Consider the following 23,772-nt stretch of genomic DNA (forward strand, 5'->3'; position numbering starts at 1 on the left):
TGCTAACCCTAACACATCTATGATAACTACGTTGCTCGCCATCAAAAAAGCTTCAGCACGAGCAACGCATGAACAACATAAAGCTTCTGCTGCCTAGATCGCAAGATGCGATCTAGGCAGCATGATGCTTACCGGTAGAAACCCTCGAGACGAAGGAGTTGGCGATGCGCCGAGATTGATTTGTTGGTTGAACGTTGGTTGTTGTTTATTCCATAAACCCTAGATACATATTTATAGTCCAGGGGACTTTCTAATTTAGGCGTGCACCTAACCGTGCACGGGTAAAACTCTATCTAAGATGCGATCTACTATATTACAGATATATGGGCAATCTAGCCCAACTTCGCATATAAGGCCGATTCACGTATTTCAACAGTATATAATCTTTAAACCCATCTTGATCGCGGCCCACCTCTGACTCGGTCAAATTTCAGTGATAACAACCATCCACATCTCTCTTGGATAGTGGCCTAGCTCCAAGAAGTAAACTTTTGCCACCATCAACCACGACTCCATCCGCAAGACTAACATCACGGAACAGTGGTACCCGGATATCCCGTCCGGTTACCTTCTTCAAGATCTCGGCTCTTTCGGCTTCCTTAGCCGTGAAGCCATCCTCGTCAACCTCCTCTTCGGGTCCATCATCATCCGAGTCCGACGCATAGCATCGGGAATAAGGAATGGAGTGGTCCATCTCCTCTTGCGTCCAATATTTATCCAAATCACCGATATTGTTGCAATTCATCTCGAAACCATCATCACCATCGTCATGCTCATCATACTCATTATCCAACGGAGGTTGTTGGGCAATGGGAGATTGGACAATGGGAGATTGGGTGGCCTCTTCTTGGCTCATGGGTGGAGGAGTCCTCTCTCGAACGGGGGAGGAGGGCCGGTTAAGGTCAAGCTCGATACGAGCCTCAACCGTCTTGGTTGCAAACAACTCCAAAGCCTTATCTTGTGACCCAGCCACCGTCTCCTTGTATATGGACCAACGTTGCTCCGAGTTGATACGCATTATCTTCCAACGGGTGTGCATTCCAAACCCCACATTATGCCTTCCCTCTAGCTCAACACCATCATTTGGCTCATTCCAATTCAACTCAACCCTAACTTGTGCTACCACCTCCGCAAAGCTAGGGCTAACGTCAAACACCAAGTCAACCTCTTCCGGGTCCGGCTCTATGTTTCCCTTCAAGAAAGCATCCTTCTCCACATGATGAACATGAACAATTCTTTCCATCCCCCTAGCATAATGGGAACACATACACACATGTGTTCATTAGTTACCATAATCAACATAATCTACCCATACAAACTAGCACACTACCATTTCTTCTACTTCAACAACCCTAACATCCAACCAAATCCATCTCCACCCTCAAATCAACCAAATCCACATCTAGGGTTTCACATATAGATTGGAGCAAATACACAAAATCAATGGATGAAAAGAGGGGAAATGGAGGAGATTACCTCAAGCAACGAGTTGGGAACGATCTCCACGGACAGATCTGACGATTTGGTGGTTGATTTGGTGGGGGGGGGGAGAGAGGGGGAGAGAGAAAACCGGGCGCCTTTGAGGAGAGAAGAAGAACAGAGGGAGGAGAAAGAAGAAGGGTCGGGCTGGGGGCGCGCGCGCGGCCCAAACTTAAGTGAATGTGTGGCGCCCTTGCCACGGGCGCCACACTTTCAAAGTGTGGCGCCGCCGAGAGCGGCGCCACTCGTGCTGCCACGTCGGATCGGGGTCACCAGCTCAGCGTCGACGGGCCACGTCGGATGGGTGTGTGGCGCCAGGGCCAGGGACGCCGCATGGACATGTGTGGCGCCCGTGAGGGGGGCGCCACACAAAAGGGTTAGATCCGTGAAATAGTTTCGCCGGGGGTCAGTCTGTGCTTTTCTTTCAGTTTTGGGTTATTTTTGTGTAAATCGCCGGGAGATTAAGCGCAAGAGACGCCTGGTCCTGGAGGGCAGAACCCAAACACCACCAGCCCACCACCGTCCACCGGCGTTTCCGTGCGCCGCAAGCTCGGAGTCGGAGCGGCGCGTCCCCCTCCATCACGACGGGATCCCAACTCCAAACGAAGCCAGTCAAACTCCCATACTCCCCCGCCGCCTCCCTCCGTCCAAACCCCCCGCCGCCGACCCGCCGGCTCCGAGATGCTCGCGCCGCTCCCCCGCCTGACAAGCTCGCTCCGCGCCCACTTCGACGCCGACCAGGCCTACCTCGCCCGCAAGGCCGTCCTCCAAGCCCGCACCCTCCCCAGGTCTCACCGCGCTCCTCTCCCCACTCCCCCCAACCCTCGTTCCCCGCCCAATTCCCAATCAGCCACCACGGGGAACCCCTAACGCTTTCCCCGTTGTCCCCGCAGGCCGCATGACGAGTGGGAGCTCGCCCGGAGGATCGTGCCCAACTGGGACGACGGTAACGCATCCACAACCCTCGCTGCCCTACAGCAGATGCGTTGATTCGCGCAGGTGCGCAGTGCAGTCTCTCCACGCTTTACTTGCTGACACCGCCACCAATTTGTTGCAGCTCCCAGCGACGTGCGCCAGGCGTACAAGCAATTCATCGGCGCAGTGGTGGAGCTGTTGAATGGGGAGGCGGTGTCCGAGGAGCTCCAGCAGGTTGCTCAGGCCGTGTATAGGCTGTTCGCCGCGGAGTCTGACAGCACCGATAAGCCGCCCCTTCAGAAAAGGTATATGCTGTAAATTTGCTCCGAATGCCGCAGCATCATATTTCCAGACCTTTCAATGCGTAGGAAATTCGGAAGATAAACGTATGTATAGCAGATGGTATAGCATGCTGCAAACGCCTGATGATTCTATCCACCTCAGGAACGAATTGGAGCGCCTTGTGGGCTACAGCGTGCAAGATTCAGTTTCTAAAAAGCTAGCTCAGCTAGCTCAGAAGCTCCGTTCCCTTCAACGGGTGAACATTCAGGGATTCGTTCAGGAGGACGCCAAGGGTGTAGATGGAGATGATGTGACTGAATTTGGCGCAAGCTTTGATTTCAAAGCACCTGCTCGTTTCGTTATCGATGTTGATCTTGATGATGACCTATCGTTTGAAAAGGAGCAGCACGATGCGTGCGGCACATCCACGAGTTTTAGCTCTAATGCTGTTGGGGGTTCTGTGAACTTGAGGTGGCTAAAGGATCAGTGTGATCTGATAACTACAAGTGGTGGCTCGATGCTCTCAGGAGATGAACTTGCGATGGCTTTGTGTAGAGTGCTCCGTTCAAATAAGCCTGGCGATGAGGTGCTGCTACAATGTGCTTCTAGTATTCACCTTGTTGACACAGTCATTTAACATTTCAACTCTGCGACCTTGCAGATAGCTGGTGAACTGTTGGACATGGTTGGGGATGCTGCCTTTGAAATAGTTCAAGATCTTCTATCAGTAAGAGAATCACGCCCTATTCTTTCCTGTGCACAGTTTATTTTTCATGGTACTTCATAGATTATACGAGAATCAGATAACTAAAATGATAATTCCGTGGTTGCCTGCAAACAACTTTTATTGATATTCAACAGGATGTTATACCTCTTGCATTCTTGCACTTGCATATGTGAAATTAACAACATGCTCTAGGATCAAATTGCTAGTATAAATCACATGATAACATTCAGAACCCCAGCTGGCTGCATCTCCAATGGCTAGTATCTGGCCAAAATTGAGGCAGAAAACTAGCCAGGGGAGGAAACCAAAAGTTCAATAGAGATTACTTAAGTTACTATGATTGCTAGAATACTATCCTTGTCCTGTTTTTTGGTTGCTCTATTTTATGACCCAATGTTGAAAATGACCTTGTTCTGTTCATCTTTGACAATTTCATTTATAGAAGGAAGACTTCTACAGTCTACACTTATCCTTTGTTTATCTCTTTATCAGTTGAAACATAGTTTGTCCTTTCACTATGGTAACTCAGAAGATTTCTCAAATTTGAGGGTCCCAACTTAGAACTTTTGAGATTTGTCGATCATGAGTCATGACATCTTCCTTTTCCAGAATTTTTAACGCATTACAACCCTGCTGTCAGTGCCGATCCTTTGTTTATCTCGTTATCAGTTGAAACATAGTTTGTCCTTTCACTATGGTAACTCAGAAGATTTCTCAAATTTGAGGGTCCCAACTAAGAACTTTGAGATTTGTCGATCATGAGTCATGACATCTTTCTTCCAGAATTTTGAACACATTACAACCCTTCTGTCAGTGCCGATCCTCGTGTTAACTTACTGAAATGTGAAACTTAAACAGATTTTTGCTAGAGCTGGAAGGCTATGTTGCCCTTATACTCTGTACAGTTATGGCGATAAATTGGTATAGTGGTATATATATGTACATTTAAAATGGCAAGACATAGTAATAGGCCCTGAGAGAGTGGAGGTATTAATGGACACAGTTTACAAGAATGGGGATGTTGGCACAGAAGAAACAGGGAAATGAAATGGCCCTGAATGCTAGTCTCATTATGCACTTTCTTTTGTTTCTGGTCTGCTCAACCACTTCCGTTTGCCTAGTTAGGAGGGGCCTAAGTTGCAAATGCTTGTAGTTGTTGGTTTAGTCCGTCATGGGAAGTTTGGAAACATGAAGTAAAAAATAGATGGTGCTCGGGGTCCCGTAGACCTGTTGCGCTAGCTGAGATTCAGCAAAATTTTGACCTTGAGGTATAGATTCAGTGTGTAATACTTTGCTTCTCAGCTGGATGTGGAATACGATGTGCTCATCTCAGAATTTTTATGTACCAGCACCTGGTATTTGACTGACCATTTAAAATTTGTTCCTGTAATAGTGATGGCTGACTAATGGATTTTGCTTCAAATATTTCCTGTGGGGTACTCCCTGATTGCTTTGCATTTTTTGAGTTAGGAGTTCAAGATTTCATGTCATGGTTCCAAAGTTCCTAGTATATTGTTGCACTGATCAATATCTGAAGGCGTTTATTTGTGTTAACGATCATCTTCCCATTTTTTTTGCCTACCATCACATAAAGCAACGAAACTGATTGCTTATATGCCATCATGGTCTGCAGCATAGGAAAGAGCTAGGGGATGCAATTCAGCATGGATTGACGATATTGAAATCAGAAAAGGTGTCCTCAAATAATCAACCAAAGATGCCAACATATGGCACACAAGTAGGACTGCTTTCTTTACAAGTTTTCTGATGAGTTGCGTGCCTTGTGTATAATTGATTCTCACATCCATTATACTTGCAGGTAACAGTACAAACGGAATCTGAGCGTCAGCTTGATAAGATTAAGAGGAAAGAGGGAAGACGTGGTAAACGTGGGGCAGAAAATGGAATGGGTGATTTTGGTGTTGATGATTTCTCATCCCTTCTTCTGGCAAGTGAAAGAAAGCTTCCATTTGAAGACATGATTGGGACTGGAGAAGGGGAGAGTAGTTTTCAAGTAACTTCTCTTCCTCAAGGAACCACAAGGAAACATATGAAGGGTTATGAAGAAGTGAAAATACCACCAACTCCAACAGCGCCATTGAAACCCAATGAGAAACTGGTATTCCTATAGCCCCTTTATTTGCTTCTGTGCATGCTTTTGTTATTGCTTTGGAGATCCTACCATATTTCGCTGAAAGGATTCAATAGAGAGGATGACCCCTGCATTACAATTATTTGTAAGTGGTTATATGAATCCATGGAATGGTGAACGCCATGTACCGACTGTTGAAGTGTATAAGTAGATTGCCTAGCCCTTTCCATCAGTTCGGACTTTTGGATGCGTTGGCTAGTGCGTGAAGCTTAACACCGACAAAAATCAGTTTGCTCACATTTTCATATTTTTTTTTTCCGCCTTAATCCGTGAATTGTAGAACTCGTATTTGCATGCACGCGATCTTCCCCTTTTTATCCTTAAATTGTGTCGAAATGGCTTAATCTGCACCAAATTCGCTGCTTTTGCGTGTAATGACGTCCCACTTTTCAGGAGTAGTCACTATCATCTGAGCATTAGAAGGTTTATACGAATTACTGGCTGTGCATCTACGCTGTTCTTTTGCTGATTACAGTGCAACTTACTTTGTTCTTACCAGATTAAGATAAGAGAGTTGGATGATATCGCCCAAGCTGCTTTCCAGGGATACGAGTCACTCAACCGTGTTCAGAGCCGTATTTTTCAAGCCACGTACAACACCAATGAGAATATTCTAGTGCGTAACCAAATCCAGTATATGTGCAGTTGCACTATGTTTAAGAAGCACCGTTGCGTCATAGCTAACTTGCATAATGTTCAGGTTTGTGCTCCTACAGGTGCTGGCAAAACAAATATTGCAATGATTGCAGTTCTTCATGAGGTATACCTTGGTAAACCTGGAAAATTGTTCTGAAGCCTTGACGTACTAAATCTTACAGACGTATTTTCTTTTTCCTGAATTTTCTGCTTATTGATAAAATCTACAGGTTAAGCAGCACTTCAGGGAAGGGATTTTGCATAAAAATGAGTTCAAGATAGTTTATGTTGCACCAATGAAGGTCTTCTTCCTACATTCTCTTTTTCTTGTTGGATGTTCTTATGATCACTATATTTAGCAAAGATGTGTTATGTAGGCCTTGGCTGCAGAGGTAACAGCAACATTTGGTCGTCGATTATCTCCATTGAACCTGGTTGTTAGAGAACTTACTGGTGACATGCAGTTGACAAAAAATGAGATTGAGGAAACACAGGTATTTTCTTTGTTTGTTTCATTACTTAAACACAGGTAGTCTTTCTTTGTTTCATTACTTAAACATGTACTTCTTTTCTGAACCTTCTGAGCTGTATTTATTTATTTATTTATGCATTACCCAGATGATAGTGACTACTCCTGAAAAGTGGGACGTCATTACACGCAAAAGCAGCGATATGGCACTGTCAATGTTAGTCAAGCTGATAATCATAGATGAAGTGCACCTGCTAAATGATGATAGAGGATCAGTTATTGAGACACTAGTTGCTCGAACTCTTCGCCAGGTCAGTTTTGGAGAGAAAAACAGGAGCCTTTTTCTCTTCACTTGCTATGATTTAAGAGGATGCTTATACTTACTCAAAAAGTAAACCATTACAAATATTGATAAAACCAATAAAAGTATAAGTGACTTAAAATTGATTTCATTGTCGTAAGCATACCATATGCCTGTTCTCTAGATATTGTTTATGACTAATCCATATTTATGAATCATCTGGATGTAACAGGTTGAGTCCATGCAATCAATGATTCGCATTGTTGGCCTATCTGCTACACTGCCTACTTACTTAGAGGTCTGTTACCTTCAATATCATGTGCTCTTCCTAAAATGCAATTGATTATTATACCATGGGAATCTACATTTTTCAGGTTGCACAATTTTTGCGAGTTAATGCAGATACTGGCCTTTTCAATTTTGACTCAAGTTACCGTCCAGTTCCCCTGGCTCAACAGTACATCGGGATCACTGAAAGGGATTACGCCAAGAGAAATGAACTGTTCAATAGTCTGTGCTATGAGAAGGTCCCCTTTTCTCTTGCATCAAAAGTTTCATCTGGATTTCGTCATTTATACAGATCTTTTAACACTATCAAATTAATAGGTTGTGGAGTCCATTAAGCAAGGTTATCAAGCATTGGTTTTTGTTCATACCCGCAAGGATACAGGGAAAACCGCTAGGACCATGGTAAGGCATATAGTTTCTAATGAGAAGTTCTTTTGTGTGTGGAAAAATATTACTCCCTCCGTCCCAAAATAAGCTGCCCAAGTTTGTCTGGATACAGTTGCGTATCTAGACAAACTTGAGTACGGTTGTGTATCTAGATGAACTTGAGCAGCTTATTTTGGGACAGTATCAAGTATTATTCTGGCATGCCATACTTCTAATATCTTATAACTGGAGTTCGAATATCCTTACGTCTTTTGGTCTAAAAATTATCTGTCGCACTTTATGGTTTGTAGTATCAATATGTCTCTTTGAATTGCCCCGTGCAGTGCTAACTCAGCAAGCATTTGCTCCATAAGTTCTTTGATATCTTGTTTTGAACTAATGCTGCCATATTGTTATGTATGTTTTTCTATTTATAAGACACTGTCCAGGTCCTCTTGTTTTTTTAATATGTGTATTTAGTTATCAGTCGATTCTCGGTTTCATATTCTTTTGTCATGCTATGCAGATTGACCTAGCTGCAAAAGCAGGGGAAGTGGAGTTATTTTCAAATGCAGACCACCCCCAGTATTCATTAATCAAGGTATATATTGCCATTCTGGTTTCACTGTTAAACTTAAATCTAGTTATTATTACTTACTTAGTGCGTGACTGCAGAAAGATGTTAGTAAAGCCAAAAGTCGTGAAGTTGTAGAATTTTTTGAATCTGGATTTGGCATACATAATGCTGGAATGATGCGTTCTGACCGAAGTTTGATGGAGCGCCTGTTTGCTGATGGTCTCCTGAAAGTAAGTTTCTGTGCAACCTTCAGTAGTTTGAGTCTGTGCTAACTTATTTCGATTTAGGTCCTTGTTTGTACAGCAACATTGGCGTGGGGAGTAAACTTACCAGCCCATACAGTTGTTATAAAGGTTAGTATCTATTTGTGTTTTTTCATGTCAAATAAACATTTTCATTGGAATATATATAACTTACCTTTTTTACTAATGTTGTTAAAACAAATCACAGTCATCCTATAAATCACTTGTTATAGTTTTATTTACTTCAGTTCATTAACTTGTTTAGAGGTAGTAAAGTAACTAACTACAGATACTGTTAATAGATAACCGTGTTCTTTGGAAGGGGTCATATACTCGAATTATCTTTGGAAAGGCGATAATAAAAAAACTCAAATGGTTAGTTAAATAGTCTAGAGGTAGTAAAGTAAGTAAATATTAGTATTAATAAATAACTGTGTTCTTTGGCAAGTCATACTCAAATTATCTTTGAAAAGGTGATACTAAAAAGACTCAGTTCAGCTGGCATATGATGATACATTTTTTCGCCTGATCCAAGGATTCCAATATATATCTTTTCAGTTGTCTAATATGTTCAACAACAGGGCACACAACTATATGATGCTAAAGCTGGCGGATGGAAAGATTTGGGGATGCTTGACGTGATGCAGGTACGTCTCTGAACTTTTCATAATTTGCGTTTGTTCATTTAGATTACTCAAACAATACATGTTTCTAATGTTCTTTCACTTGTTAGATCTTTGGACGTGCTGGGAGGCCGCAGTTCGATAAAAGTGGTGAAGGAATTATTATCACAACACATGACAAATTGGCTTATTACTTGAGGTTATTGACTAGTCAGCTTCCAATAGAAAGCCAGGTCAGTAAAAGTGTGACCTTAACAAAACATTTTATGGGAAATACTCCCTCCGTACAGAAAAGGATGTCTCAACTTTTGCTAGATATGCATGTATCTAGATGTGTTTTAGTGTGTAGATACATGCAAATCTAGACAAAGTTGAGACATCCTTTTCCGGACGGAAGGAGTAGTAGGGATTCCTACTGCATGTATACATATATATATTTTTTACATTTAACATTTGTATATGAAAAAAGAGAAAACAGAAGAGCTCATAGCTCAGGTAAGAAATTAGAATAAGCTGTTAAGGACATCACTTTCTGTGTTCAGTTACGAGGTAAAAAAATAGAGTTGTAGAGGCGGCGTATCCTGTTAACTGCAATTTAGTGGAAATTTTGTTAAATTAAATCTTTCTAATTTTGTTGAATTATTGAAAAATTACAGGGTGTAGGACATGAGATGTTCTACAACTCTGCAAATCTCATTCGTCAAACTCACATTTGCGAGACATTAAGAGGATACTTACTGAAATAGTGTCGCACTGTTTTGACAAGTATTTTTCCTTTGTGTCCTGCATATTCGATTGATTTTGTCCTTCAAAAGTTGAAATGTCCTTCCCCTACATCTGCCATTTTTTTTGATAGAAATCTTAGAAGCTCATAAATTTGTGATAATTCAAACTTTCACCGAATTTACATTTTTGACTGGTAGTTTCTAAAAAGCAGAAGCCATAGTTGACACCCTTCCTCCTCCCTTTCTGTTGTCCTATGCGCTGAACTTTTCAGTGTCCATTTTGTCTTATATAAGACCCTTGGTTTCTGTGCTAACTTTGCATCTCATGGAAGATAAAAGTTGCATATTTCCCCTCACCCTCCATCTCACCAAAATCTTGTCTTGTCAATTGTCAAGAAGTTAGATAAAAGTAATCTGGACCAATTTGGTGCCCTAATACTAAGTAATTTCCTTACGAGGATACTTAATTTGCTCGTAGCCTTGGCAAGTTGGCTGATTGCTGGAAGTACTTTTCAGTCGCACTTAATACTTCCTGACCATATTTATTTTGCAGTTCCTTGGATCTTTGAAAGATAATTTGAATGCTGAGGTTGCATTGGGTACTGTAACAAATGTCAGGGAGGCATGTGCTTGGCTTGGCTACACATACTTATTTATCAGGATGAAGACAAACCCTCTGGTCTATGGGATAACTTGGGAAGAGGTAACCTTCTCTTCCATTGTTCACACCTTAAATGTAAAACAACATAACATGCACTTTTCAGAGAGACATATTTTCTAGTGTGTGGTATTTGATATTTACCGAGTAAAACAACTGAAAAGCAGTCCTTGTACATAAGTGCTTTTAGCATATGTTGCACTGTTTAGCTCTTTTTTACGCACTAGGGCTTCCATAAGTATGTCCTATTTTCTGTATTCTTATGAATAATAATTTTGTGTCATGTCAGAGACAAGATAATGTAGTACTCTTTCAGGGGCTTCACTGCACATGCGATACTAAATACTCCTTTGATTTGTGACATTTTAACTTGTGTAATCATTAAGGTGATTGGAGATCCTTCCATGGGTGCCAAGCAACGAGCATTTATTATTGATGCAGCTCGTGCACTAGACAAGGCTAAGATGATGCGATATGACGAAAAGAGCGGCAACTTTTACTGCACAGAGCTTGGCAGAATTGCAAGCCACTTTTACCTTCAGTACTCCAGTGTTGAGACATACAACGAGATGCTTCGTCGTCACATGAGTGAAAGTGAGGTAGGCAGTTGGTTTTTCTCTTTTTGTGTGCTTTCTTCTGTGCATCTTGTGATGCCCGTGAAGTTTTACTGACCTTTCTGGATACTACCTCAGGTGATTAATATGGTGGCCCATTCCTCTGAATTTGAAAATATTGTAGTAAGAGAAGAAGAACAGGACGAATTGGAAATTCTTGCCAGGAAAGCATGCCCATTGGAAATTAAGGGTGGGCCGACTGACAAGCATGGGAAAATTTCAATTCTGATACAGGTTACTGTTGTAGAAGTGTAGAACTGTTACTCTTTTTCATTAAGTTTTAGTCCAAGGACATTGCTAAGTTGAGGAATTTGATGCATTTTCAGGTTTATATTTCCCGTGCCTCAGTTGATAGCTCCTCTTTACACTCTGATGCCCAATACATTAGTCAAAGCTTGGCTCGCATTATGAGGGCGTTGTTTGAGATTTGTCTGCGTAGGGGGTGGTCTGAGATGACATCCTTATTATTGGAATATTGCAAGGCTGTGGATCGCAAAATATGGCCACATCTCCATCCGCTTAGGCAGTTTGATAGGGACCTTTCTCCTGAGGTTGGTATTGGTCATCACTTTTTTTTTTACCTTATTGTGTTTCCCTAGTTTTTGAAATATAATTCTTACTTTCTGAACTAGATATTGTGGAAACTTGAGGAAAGAAATGTGGACCTGGATCGTCTTTATGAGATGGAGGAAAATGATATTGGAGCTCTGATTCGTTTTTCTCATCAAGGAAGGGTATGTGTAGACTTAACAAGTCGTGTATATATGGCCAATTCCAATAGTTTGATCTAGTGACTATGCCTGATGAAGTTAACATCCTTTTTTTCTTCTGAAGTTGGTTAAGCAGTACCTTGGATACTTCCCGTATGTCAACTTATCTGCTTGTGTTAGTCCGATCACGAGGACTGTTCTTAAAGTAAGAGTCAGTGCCAACTCAAGTCTGTTTTTTTCTTAAGTTAGTTCATTATTTATGACTTAATCTTCTTGTGCGATTACTATGATAATTTCTAGGTGGACCTGCTTATAACTCCTGAATTTGTGTGGAAGGATCGTCATCATGGCATGTCACAACGATGGTTGATTATTGTGGAGGTCTGTTAATTTACATGTATAATGTTTATGTACATGACACTAAATCTTTTGGAAATGTAGCAAAATCGAAATCTGACTAGTGTATTTATAGTTGTTTGATATAATTAATTCGAAATCTGACTAGTGCATTTATGACTGAGGGCTGAGGCTGCTTTGCATGCAGTTGTATTAACTAAACAGTGAAGCAAAATCTGCAACTGCTACCATTTATGGGTTCTCAGTTTTAAATTGTACCATCCAGTGTCAAGTTAGTTAATCATCGGAGGCATGTATAAATGTGTGGTTCTGTGTACCAGCAACTGATAAGGACCTATGCATTTGTTTATAACAATAACATTTTTGTTACAGGATTCTGAAAACGATACTATATATCATTCAGAGCTCTTCACACTGACAAAGAAGATGGCCAGAGGAATACCTACAAAAATATCTTTCAATATACCTATCTTTGAACCCCATCCTCCGCAATACTATATCCGAGCCGTATCAGACTCCTGGTTGCATGCAGAGTCACTCTTTACTGTCTCTTTTCATAATCTTACCTTGCCACAGGTGAATGTAGCAATAGCTTACATCAGTTCCACGGCATTACATTCAACTATCATATGCTGAATTCTGCATGTGTTCCCTGCAGACACAAATAACACACACTGAACTTTTGGACTTGAAGCCTCTTCCACTGAGCGCTCTTGGCAACAAAGCGTATGAAGATCTGTACAGATTTACCCATTTCAATCCGATACAAACACAGGTATATTTTGGATTCCGTTTATCTTTTGGTTTGGCTGTGAATGCTATGTCTGCTAATACTAGTGTAACACACCACATAAAATTGTAGTTAAATGTTTTTTGATACTTCAATTCACTATTGCTAGAGCAATTATCAATCTGTTTCTTTTGGCTGAAAGTGGACCAGCGTGGATTCTTTTTGCTGTATGATGGCCGGTGCATACACTGTTTATGCTTGGATTCCAGCTTAAATTTATACGTGCTGTACTGATGATTTTGTTTTCCAGGCTTTCCATGTTCTTTATCACACTGATACCAATGTACTCTTGGGAGCTCCAACAGGGAGTGGAAAGACGATTTCTGCAGAACTAGCAATGCTTCATCTTTTTAACACTCAACCAGACATGAAGGTTTGCTTATTGAACTCCTGTGTAAAGCTAAGATTGGTTGTGGCATTGATTTGTTTTGACACCTTCTTTTCAGGTAGTTTACATTGCTCCAATGAAGGCTATAGTGCGAGAGCGAATGAATGATTGGAGAAAACGACTTGTAACTCAGCTTGGGAAGAAGATGGTATGTAGCATTCCTTCTTCTTTTCCGCCACATCAATCTGGCATAACTTAATTGAAGTTTTGCTGTTGCAGGTTGAGATGACTGGTGACTTTACACCAGATATGATGGCCCTTTTATCAGCTGATATCATAATTTCTACCCCTGAAAAGTGGGATGGGATTAGTCGTAGTTGGCACAGTAGAGGCTATGTTATGAAGGTTTAAATTGTTTCTAGCTATTTTCTATTTTGCTGCATTTATATAGATAATATGCAATATATAATTTACTTTAAGTTAGTTATAAACTGTTAAGCTTGCTGATAGGTTGGACTCATGATACTAGATGAGATACATCTTCTTGGAGCTGACCGTGGGCCTATTCTTGAGGTATCACTTCTGGGCACGCAACTGATAAATGATTCTACTGAAATTACACTGTAGAGACAGCCTCTGAACTCGACTCAATTTTGTCTGTTGCGTTGTTTCACCCCAATACCATATGGTCTGTTGTGTTTATTCTTCTTTGGATATGTACTTTTCACAATTATTTAAGATGGTGAATCTTCTGATTTCAGGTCATCGTATCAAGAATGCGATACATATCATCACAAACAGAACGTTCAATTCGGTTTGTTGGTTTATCAACGGCACTAGCCAATGCTCGGTATGTTTCCAAGTGAAACTTTGGCTTGCAATTCCCTCTATCAGCTTAGAATTTCCTTATAGGTTTTTTTTCACTTGCAGCAGAAACAATGTCATATTGTCTGTACATGGCGAGTGGCTATTTTTTTCTAACAATCTCCAGTCTGTAGTTGCCCCTGGCTGTTAGAATCCTGGTCGATCGATCGATTAATTTGAACTGTAAACTTATCAAAGAAAATCCATGACTTGAATGATAGAGTATTCTCAGTGTCCTTGAAAATATGGAGGACACGGCTTTTGTGCTCCTAGCAACTTAAAAGTGGTGTTTGAGGTTTTCAAAAATATCCTCATTTGTTTGTGGATGTACATTCTGTAAACTAAGATTTTCAGCTAAACCATTGCTAACTCTTCGATATACTTGCTGAAAGTATCCCTGACCTACTGATAACGAGTAGGCCCGAGAATGACCTACACCGAAAAGAGCTTGCTAGCTGTTTAACTAAGAAAACACTGGAGGCGTAAAGCGTCTGTAGGTGGCTTTTCAAGTCCGCTGTCAAATCCCAGGGCTCAACCCTGGACATGTTAAATAAGGTTTAGCTGCTCTTATAACAAAGGAATCCATATTAATAATGAAAATTTGACCAGATTTTTTTATGTGCCATTTAAATAGACATATATTCTCACAAATAAGTTGTCCAAGGTGAATTATTGCCGATGTCTCCTCCCAAGAATCATGATAGACAAAGTGACAATTCAAAAGGAATGGATTCCCTACTTCCAGATATAGAAACGTTAAAGCCATTCCATAGTACACGCCGATTGAAGGATACAGACCTTTTGTTGATGATGAGGCTGAGGAGAGTCGATACTAAAACAATCCTGGAATTTCTAATTGGATGAATCTCGCCCTTATGCTAATTCGACCGTGTCTCCGGGGCACAGTTGAATGTACATGTCATGAACGCGAGGATAAGGATACCAGGCCGAGAAACCCGGGCAGCAGTTCCCTGCCTACAACCTGGTGGGAGGTTTGGGAGCAGTTTTCAAAGACAATGTACGAAGGGGCTGATTAGAGCGTTCTGGTTTAGCAGCAAACATGGAGAAAGGAAGACGGCATGGGTCTCGTCGGACTTGATGATGATGCCAACTTCCATTCCAATCTAGACTAACGAGAGAACATATTGCTCGCTCGGGCTACGCCACCTCTTCTGGAAACAAACAATGTACATCCATAAACAAATGAGGATATTAGACAGCATTGTCCATTTGGGAGCTGTACAATATAAGTAGAGCACATAAAATACATATTGTTTGCATAGATTTTTGCTAGTACACACATTTTTATGCTATCTATGTTATTTTTTCCACCTTGGAGCATGCTATGAGCACACATGTAATCGAGGCTCAATGCAGAATTAGGCTTATCCTGTAACTACATTTTGTTTTCGTAATGTGTGTATTTACATGACGACTGGAGCACTTTTCATATATTGGCTGACTGCTTGTATCTATCACAATATTTCAGTGACTTGGCTGATTGGTTGGGCGTCAGAGAAGATGGTCTATTTAATTTCAAGCCTAGTGTGAGGCCGGTACCTCTTGAAGTACATATTCAGGTAAGTGGGATCTCAGTTGTTAACTTAAATTCTTTGTATGATTCAATAACACAACTAATGCCCATATTCTCCAGTAGAGTTCACTTTCCTCATGACGTTACCTAGCTTTAGCCAAGAAGATCCACATGACCCTTACTTTTTTGAAATATATTTCTAATCAACAGACTTATTTATCAGCTGTTGTGCATTCTTGGATGGCTTTGTTTGCAGTTTAATCGTTAGTTCTCTGTTACTTTAGAGAAAGAGCGATTTTTTTTGTATTCCCTACTCTGGGGATAATCAATTATTTATCTGATTATTGCATGTTCTGATATATCACAGCTTGTATTCATATTGCCTTTCCCCCCATGAACAGGGATATCCTGGGAAGTTCTATTGCCCAAGAATGAATAGCATGAACAAACCAGCATATGCAGCCATATGCACTCATTCACCTGACAAACCAGTCCTCATTTTTGTGTCATCACGTCGACAGACAAGACTTACAGCCCTGGATCTCATTCAGGTAGAATGCTGGTTTTGTTTTCTGTCACTACAAAAGTACATTATTATGTAAATGGCTTGTATGCTTGCTCACTTGCTGTACCCTATATTGCAGCTTGCAGCATCTGATGAGAAACCAAGGCAGTTCCTCAGCATAGCAGATAACTCTCTAGACATGATTCTTTCACAAGTCACTGATAATAATTTGAGACATACGCTCCAGTTTGGAATAGGTCTGCATCATGCGGGTCTAAATGATAGAGATAGGTCGTTGGTTGAGGAACTCTTTTCAAACAACAAGATTCAGGTGTGCTCTTTGGTAACTGAATTTTTTACGAAGATATTCGTCTTTACTTCCAGTATGGTTTACTGCAGTCTCTTTCAGCTTGACTTGGTCACATACTTGAGCTAAGCGTAAATATGATTTATTATTTGTCAGGTACTAGTATGTACTAGCACACTGGCCTGGGGTGTCAATCTTCCAGCTCACCTGGTCATAATCAAGGTGGCACAATGCTTCCATCTTCGCCATCTTTAATTGTCTTTTGCTTGAGCACTCATTCCATTTTTTTTACAGGGTACTGAATACTATGATGGGAAAACAAAAAGATATGTTGATTATGTTATTACAGATATACTGCAAATGATGGGTCGTGCAGGCCGGCCACAATATGACCAACATGGCAAAGCTGTTATTCTTGTTCATGAACCAAAAAAGAGCTTTTATAAGAAGGTTGCATGTACTTTGTTTACCTAACGAACAGTTCAACGCATTTTCATCTTAATTTTAAACTGGTTATTGTATTTTTTTTTTCAGTTCCTGTATGAACCGTTCCCCGTGGAAAGTAATCTGAGGGAGCACTTGCATGATCACATAAACGCAGAGATTGTTTCTAGCACAATTGGTAATAAAGAGGAGGCAATTATTTATCTTACTTGGACTTACCTATATCGCAGGCTGGTATTTATCTTGCCCTCTTTCCTTTCTTATAACTTATACTCAACTGCAAAAGTTTTGGACAGACAGGCATCTTACACGGCTTCAGATTATTTTCATCATTCTAAAAAAAGGAATATTTGTTCACTATTCAGTCTGTGTCATCACTGTGGTCCAAACCATAACAAATATGGATAATACTCCCTCCGTTCGTTATTAATTGACGCGGGAATACAACTGAAACAGTGCGTCGTCTCTATACAGCTAGCGTCGATTAAATGAGACCAGAGGGAGTACTTTACAATTGACTTACACATGTGGTGATATATACAGCTGTCTTATTGTCATATTGGTTAAAACCTGTTGCCCTTGCCGTTTAAAATGCTAAGATGAAATGAGATGACCATATTTTTTTTTGAGAAAATGCAAAGACTTTGCGTTTCTGTTCATTGAATAGAAGGGTACAAGCCTCCTAGGAGATGAACATATTTATTAAGATACTATTATATAAGTGCCTTCGTTACATTGTTATGAAATTCTGATGCAGCTGTATGCAACTTATTATAATATCTGTTTGGCAGGTTGTGAACCCATCTTACTATGGATTGGAAGATACTGAAACATTTACCTTGAATTCTTACCTTTCGAGGTGATAAATCATAACTTCCAAGTTAGACCTACCACTAGCTTTAACATTACATGACAGTCTATCCCATTTCATATATACAGGTTAGTGGAAACTACATTTGAAGATCTCGAAGACAGTGGATGCATAAAAGTGGATGACCATTCTGTGCAGTCCTTGATTTTGGGGAAAATAGCATCACAATATTACCTTAGTTACCTTACTGTCTCAATGTTTGGGTCAAATATTGGTCCCAATACATCACTGGAAGTAAGTAAAATTGCTTCCTTATTTGTGTGGAAGTTCTTTTCACTTTGCTTGTAGTGCCAGTTGATTTTAATAGGTAGACGATTAATAGCTCGGGCTGCTTTGTAGGCCTTTGTGCACATACTATCGGCTGCAGCGGAATTTGATGAACTTCCTGTACGTCACAATGAGGTGATTTTCCATATAACCCCTTCTATTAAAAACACCAATAACTCCCCCATTTTTATAGAATGATTGAGCATAAATTATAGTACTTCGACACCTATCTGTCCTTGACAGAAAATTAAAGGAAATTGTGCTATACGCCACTATGAATCCATGGCATTTGCTCTGCATCACAATAATTTTGTGTCATTGATTCTGTTAAATGAACAAGAGAGATAAGAGAGACTGGGAGACTAGAGATGCTCAGATGCATACCTGGATATAGATAGATTCTCAATGGTATGATGCATCACACCCATGTGTACACACTTTGTGTTTGCAATTTGAGGAGAATCCATGGAGCTGATGTAGCATACAGCATTAGGAGAGGCGTGGGTAAAATGTTTTTTTTTTGCCTTTGTGTGTACTGCACATTCCCCAAAACGGCCAGTTGTGTTAAAAAGAAAATTCATCTGATGCAAATATTCTACCACAGCCTATCAAAATGCCAAAAAGCAGAACGCATGGTTCAGTGTAGCAGTAGATGTACCCAAATTGTCAGCGATTCACATCACGCACAATGGGCAAAACAGAACTTTCACGTGCTCTCTCCTTCTAAGTCAAATAATATAATCGTGCGGCATTGATCGCAAGTGCATCTCAGGAAAGCCACAAATTTAGATTATTGCAGCGCAAATGTGACGAATTGAATCTCTTGTAGTCAATTTTGCTATATTAAAAATAGGCCATTTTCATATTTTTTCTAGTCAATTATATACTCCCTCCATCCCAAATAAGCTGCTCAAAAGGTTGTATCTAGCCATAATTTTAGTGTGTAGATACATCTAGAAAAAGTTGAGCACTCTTTTGGAGGTGGGACATTGCGATCTTATTATAATATTTTGAACTTGATTTTTTGCCACAATGTATCTCTTATATTGCACTAAGGCTCTTATCTAATTCAGGATAACTTGAATCGAGCACTATGTGAAAAGGTCCCTTATTCAGTTGACCAGCACCGCCTTGATGACCCACATGTTAAGGCTAATTTACTCTTCCAGGCAAGGGAGCTAAACTCATGATTTGAATACTATACACTTTATTACTGGCATTTCCATTTTAACAATGTACAGCGAGGTGCTAAAATATTTTTTTTTTTCTGCCTTGCAGGCACACTTCTCCAGAGCAGAATTACCAATGAGTGACTACATCACTGACTTGAAGTCAATTCTGGATCAGAGCATACGTATTATACAGGCTATGATTGATGTATGTGCCAACAGCGGATGGCTTTCAAGTGCATTGACTTGTATGCATCTCTTACAAATGATCATACAGGTAAGTTCTGTAGATTAATATTTTCTTGTCATTTTGATGGTTTGTGGTAGTTAAGTCCTGTACAGAAGGATCACATTGTACTAGTACCAGAACTGCAAATAGGTGAATATGTTTTCTCTCAATTGAACTCTTGTTTATCTTTATCAGGGTCTCTGGTTTGAGAGAGATTCATCGCTATGGATGTTACCATCCATGAATGATAATCTTCTAGACCATCTAAAAGGTAGAGGAGTTTCAACAGTTCTGAACTTGCTAGATCGTTCTGGTGAAGAATTACGTAAGCTGCTTCAACCGTTTGCAGCACCAGAGTTGTCTCAGGTACTACTTTGGAGTTTGACCACACCACCTTGTCACCTTTGGGAGAACACTCTTTGAAAGAACAATATATTTTCCTTGTGATCTTAGAAAATAGATGGTTAGCAACTACTTAGTATGCTATCCTTGCGCTGCTTCTTTTCATTGCAGTCAAGCACGAATACAAATAAAATAGGTCCATTTTTCTCTAATCTGAACTAGTTGATTATTAGGAAATCACAACTACCCTAAGATTATGGTGTTCTTACTGTTTTTGAGAATGAAAAAGAAGGGCTATCGAATCTGCTATTCAGATTTAGTGAGAATATTTTTTTTGTGTTAGGCTCAGCCGCTTATGTTTTCTGTCCCCAAGAGTTTCTAATTTCACGGTCATATTGTAGTGACAAAGTATGGAACAAAACTGTTAGAAAACTTAGGTTTTCATGTACTGTGCTGCAGGTCACCCTTCTCTTTTTTCCAGCTATCCTTTACGACCTAAATTTGAAAGATACCTTTACAACTTGTATCACTGGATAGTTTCTGTACTCTGTGTTCTCATACTCCCAGATGGAAATGGCAAACATATTTTAAATATTATATTTGCATTTGCAGGATCTGCAACATTTCCCTCGCCTCGATGTAAATGTCAAGTTACAGAATGAAGTTAAGGGTCAGTCGAAACCTCCAATGTTGAATATTAGAATGCAAATAAAAAATTCACGGCGTTCGTCAAGAGCATTTTCCCCTAAATTCCCAAAGGTTAGTGACTGTAAAATTGCCATGCCAATGAGCACTACTTGCATGATCTTGTACATTACTCGTTGTCAAGCACATTAAAGAAAGTACTGGCTCTAGTCTCTTGCTCTCTCTCTATATCCATTGGTATAAGTTAACTTTTCTCTGTTTATGGCCTACAGTGCTTTATAATGATATACTTGCAAAAGCTGTATGATTAGCAAGGCAATTCTAATGTCGTTCTTTACCTGTGGTTGATGTATACAATTTTGCACATATCAGTGGTCAAGTATAGTTTACTGTGTGGATTTGATGGACATATTGATATATACTTAAGGGTGTGCAAGAACTGAAACCACTCAAACTGTGGAATATAGGCGACAAAGTTGGTATTTGGTATGTAAGACTGGATAAATGAATTCGCATGAGAACATTGACGGGAATTGTTGAAAGATTTCTAATATTTAGCAGAAAATTGACGGGTTTGTAAAAATGTCAAAGCATGAGAACAAGTAACTTAAGCTATCTCAAGCAGAGCTTTCATTTCTCAGACGGAAACAAGGTGCTTGGGGGTGATAACCATAAATTAGCTCATGACTCTGGTTTCCGACTGGCATATCAAACTTGCCTACTGGAATTACACTGCGCAACAAAAAAGAAAAAAACGCTGCACAGATTGGGCAAAACAAATTGCGGAAAACTATTTGGCTAGTTTGGTAGTTTGAAGTTCTTACAGAGCCCCCTGGTGGCCTAACAAGATGTTTCACATGTTGTGAACACTACTTTTTGTGATGATAATTTATTTTTATTATATTAGCTCCAATGTGGGAAATCTTCTTTAGCGTACTGTTGCCTTTTGGACCTTTTTAATCGATGTCTGGTCGTGAAGTTTAATAAATGCCATCTTGCATTTAGCATTTCCATGTTGTTTTCTGTAGGTGAAACAAGAAGCTTGGTGGTTGGTCCTGGGGAATGTTACAAGCTCGGAGCTATATGGTCTGAAGAGAATTAGTTTTGCAGATCGTGTGCTTAACACTCGGATGAAATTGCCACAGACGTTCAATGCCCAGGTAATAATGCCTACCACATATGAATGAAGTTTGCTAAGTGAACATCAACATGAGTAGTTGCCCGAGATTTGTCTTAACTTTTACTTAACAACAATGATAATTGAGTAGCGAACTAAATGTCAGCCTTCAGTATGCTTGAGCCAACACCAAATCGCCAATATATTATGCTGTCATAGTTGTTCCCTAGTTTGCCGTTGCCATTTGTGATACTTTGATTGCGTACTGTAAAAACAGGAGAATCCTCTTGGTGGACGTCAGATTGCAGTCTAAACTTGAACCCGAGAAAAATGCGCGACAATTTTTTTTTTTCAGTAAAGAATCATATGATTTCTATGAGTTGTTGCGTATTTGATGGTTCCCGGTTTATCTTCACATTTGTCCGTTGACAATTACCTGCTCCTTTTCTGTGAACTTGCAATATTTTGACGAGAGAATCTCTTTCAGGAGACAAAGCTGATTGTGGTGTCAGATTGCTACCTTGGCTTTGATCAGGAGGTCTCTCTTGGGCATCTAGCATAGGTTGTCTGATTCTAAAAATCAGCAACAAGGATGCTATTGTTGAGCTCAGCTCCCAGTAATCCAGATATTCAATCTCAAAATCGAGTTGATGCCCATCATAGCCTTTTTTGGGTTTAGTTGTGTAGGCTTATTTGAGCACAGCTCATGACATATGTTACCATGTACAGTTATTGCCATACAGTAGTTGATATCTTTCAGCTCTGTATTCTGTTTGTAGTAATTCCAAGAAATGTGTCTGCTGTGGCGCTGATCCGCCCTTATTCTCACGGTTCCAACTCGAAAGGAATACTTGTGATTCTGCCCCGCTACCTTAGATCTGAAAGCATGCAATTAAAAAGGACTCAAAAATGGTGTGTCTTTCTCAGCCGTGCGTGCAGATAATAAGTCAGCGCTAGAAATATGATATCCAACAGTTACCTGAGCAGTTGCATTTTGTTGGGTATTTATATGCAACTTTAGTTATTGATTTTGTTTTCTCTGTGTGTATGACCATTAAGACTGTAGGTAGGGTGGCAACCTAGGCTCAAGTTGCTCCAGATTGCTATGCATTTACTTTACAGTAGTTTTGGCTGGTCCCAAGTAACAGTGAAATCTGTTGGGTTGTTTTAGAGGGAATCCGTTGATTATACTGTGTCTGTCAGGATTACAAATTTCCTGTCTAGTGTCTATCTCACCAGTTACTCAAAATCAAGAATGTCCTGCTTTTCTGGTTCACCTTGTTGATAGCTGATAGTTGATGAAACAGCCTGGGAGACTGCATGATTGGGAGTGCTGATTTCAGAGTCAGTGCTTACACTAGGAAGTACATTCAGCACCGAATATCCAGGGGAGAGATGCATAGACCCCTCTGATTGTTGTATATAATTGAGGCGCAGTTCTGAACAGAGGCAGTGGTAATTACTTGTAGTCCCGCGTATGATTAATTGTGACCAGAGGTAGTATATTTCGAGTGCTGTTGCCTGGCCCGTTTCCAGCACTGACTTTTCTCCATCTACATAATCCAGGCTACCAGAAAAATGCAATGCACGCAGCAACTTATCAGTACAGTGTTTCATCCAAGTGTTTATAATGAATGCTATGATTGGAACTTCGGAAGAGCACAGGAGGACCCCATGCCTGTTTTAAAACCTGCTAAGTGAATCCATGCCATGGACCAGGATCCAGGTGCATATGCTTGTCTTGTCTGCTTGCTCCATCCAGCCCTTGTATAAAGACAGAAAAGAAATGAATGTTTCTGTTTCCTTGGTGGACACTACTAGTCAACCATGTGCCTCCTGGTGCTCACGCAGTAGCAGGTCTATTTTAAATCAACACACTTTTGCCCTTGGTCGACAGCCTAGTGCACCGTGTCCAGTCCAGTGAGACAAAAACATATTCCGTGGGGAGAATGATGCCGTGACGAGGCAGGGACCGCACGGGACGCGGCGGCTAGGAGTTGAGCTGATGCGATCAGTGTCACGAGCTGGTCAATCCAACCCTACTAATCAATGTACTAGTACCCCGAGTGTGAGAGAATGTTGTCTCCACTTGGGGATCTATCTGGCTTGGCTGGCACTTTCCGATGTTCTTTTCGAGGACGACCAAGTTGTCGATCCTATAGTACCAATACTACTCCATCGCATCCAGCCACGACTCCACGCGCACTTGCCTCCATGACTGACTGGCGTGTCCTTGTTC

At 40.6% G+C, this 23,772-nt stretch overlaps 1 protein-coding gene across 1 annotated transcript; it reads left to right on the forward strand.

Annotated features, from left to right (window-relative positions):
- The first annotated feature begins 1,957 nt into the window (after positions 1-1,957).
- LOC127296509 (DExH-box ATP-dependent RNA helicase DExH14) lies at positions 1,958-22,393 on the forward strand. The gene is made up of 49 exons (XM_051326611.2): positions 1,958-2,267; positions 2,373-2,425; positions 2,537-2,699; positions 2,839-3,262; positions 3,338-3,403; positions 5,037-5,141; positions 5,223-5,522; positions 6,055-6,171; positions 6,256-6,315; positions 6,422-6,493; positions 6,569-6,685; positions 6,810-6,971; positions 7,194-7,259; positions 7,336-7,488; positions 7,568-7,651; positions 8,142-8,216; positions 8,291-8,422; positions 8,480-8,545; positions 9,016-9,081; positions 9,168-9,290; positions 10,336-10,485; positions 10,827-11,039; positions 11,133-11,288; positions 11,381-11,605; positions 11,687-11,788; positions 11,889-11,969; positions 12,065-12,145; positions 12,494-12,697; positions 12,780-12,896; positions 13,162-13,284; positions 13,358-13,447; positions 13,519-13,644; positions 13,750-13,812; positions 14,001-14,089; positions 15,593-15,683; positions 16,039-16,188; positions 16,282-16,473; positions 16,606-16,671; positions 16,744-16,899; positions 16,984-17,127; positions 17,685-17,752; positions 17,833-17,998; positions 18,104-18,166; positions 19,105-19,200; positions 19,310-19,477; positions 19,625-19,795; positions 20,384-20,530; positions 21,445-21,576; positions 22,021-22,393. The coding sequence occupies exons 1-49, from the start codon at positions 2,161-2,163 to the stop codon at positions 22,093-22,095; spliced, it is 6,216 nt and encodes a 2,071-aa protein (XP_051182571.1). The 5' UTR covers positions 1,958-2,160; the 3' UTR covers positions 22,096-22,393.
- Positions 22,394-23,772: the final 1,379 nt, after the last annotated feature.

Source organism: Lolium perenne, chromosome 4 (assembly GCF_019359855.2).
Source record: "Lolium perenne isolate Kyuss_39 chromosome 4, Kyuss_2.0, whole genome shotgun sequence".
Classification (NCBI taxonomy): Eukaryota; Viridiplantae; Streptophyta; class Magnoliopsida; order Poales; family Poaceae; genus Lolium; species Lolium perenne.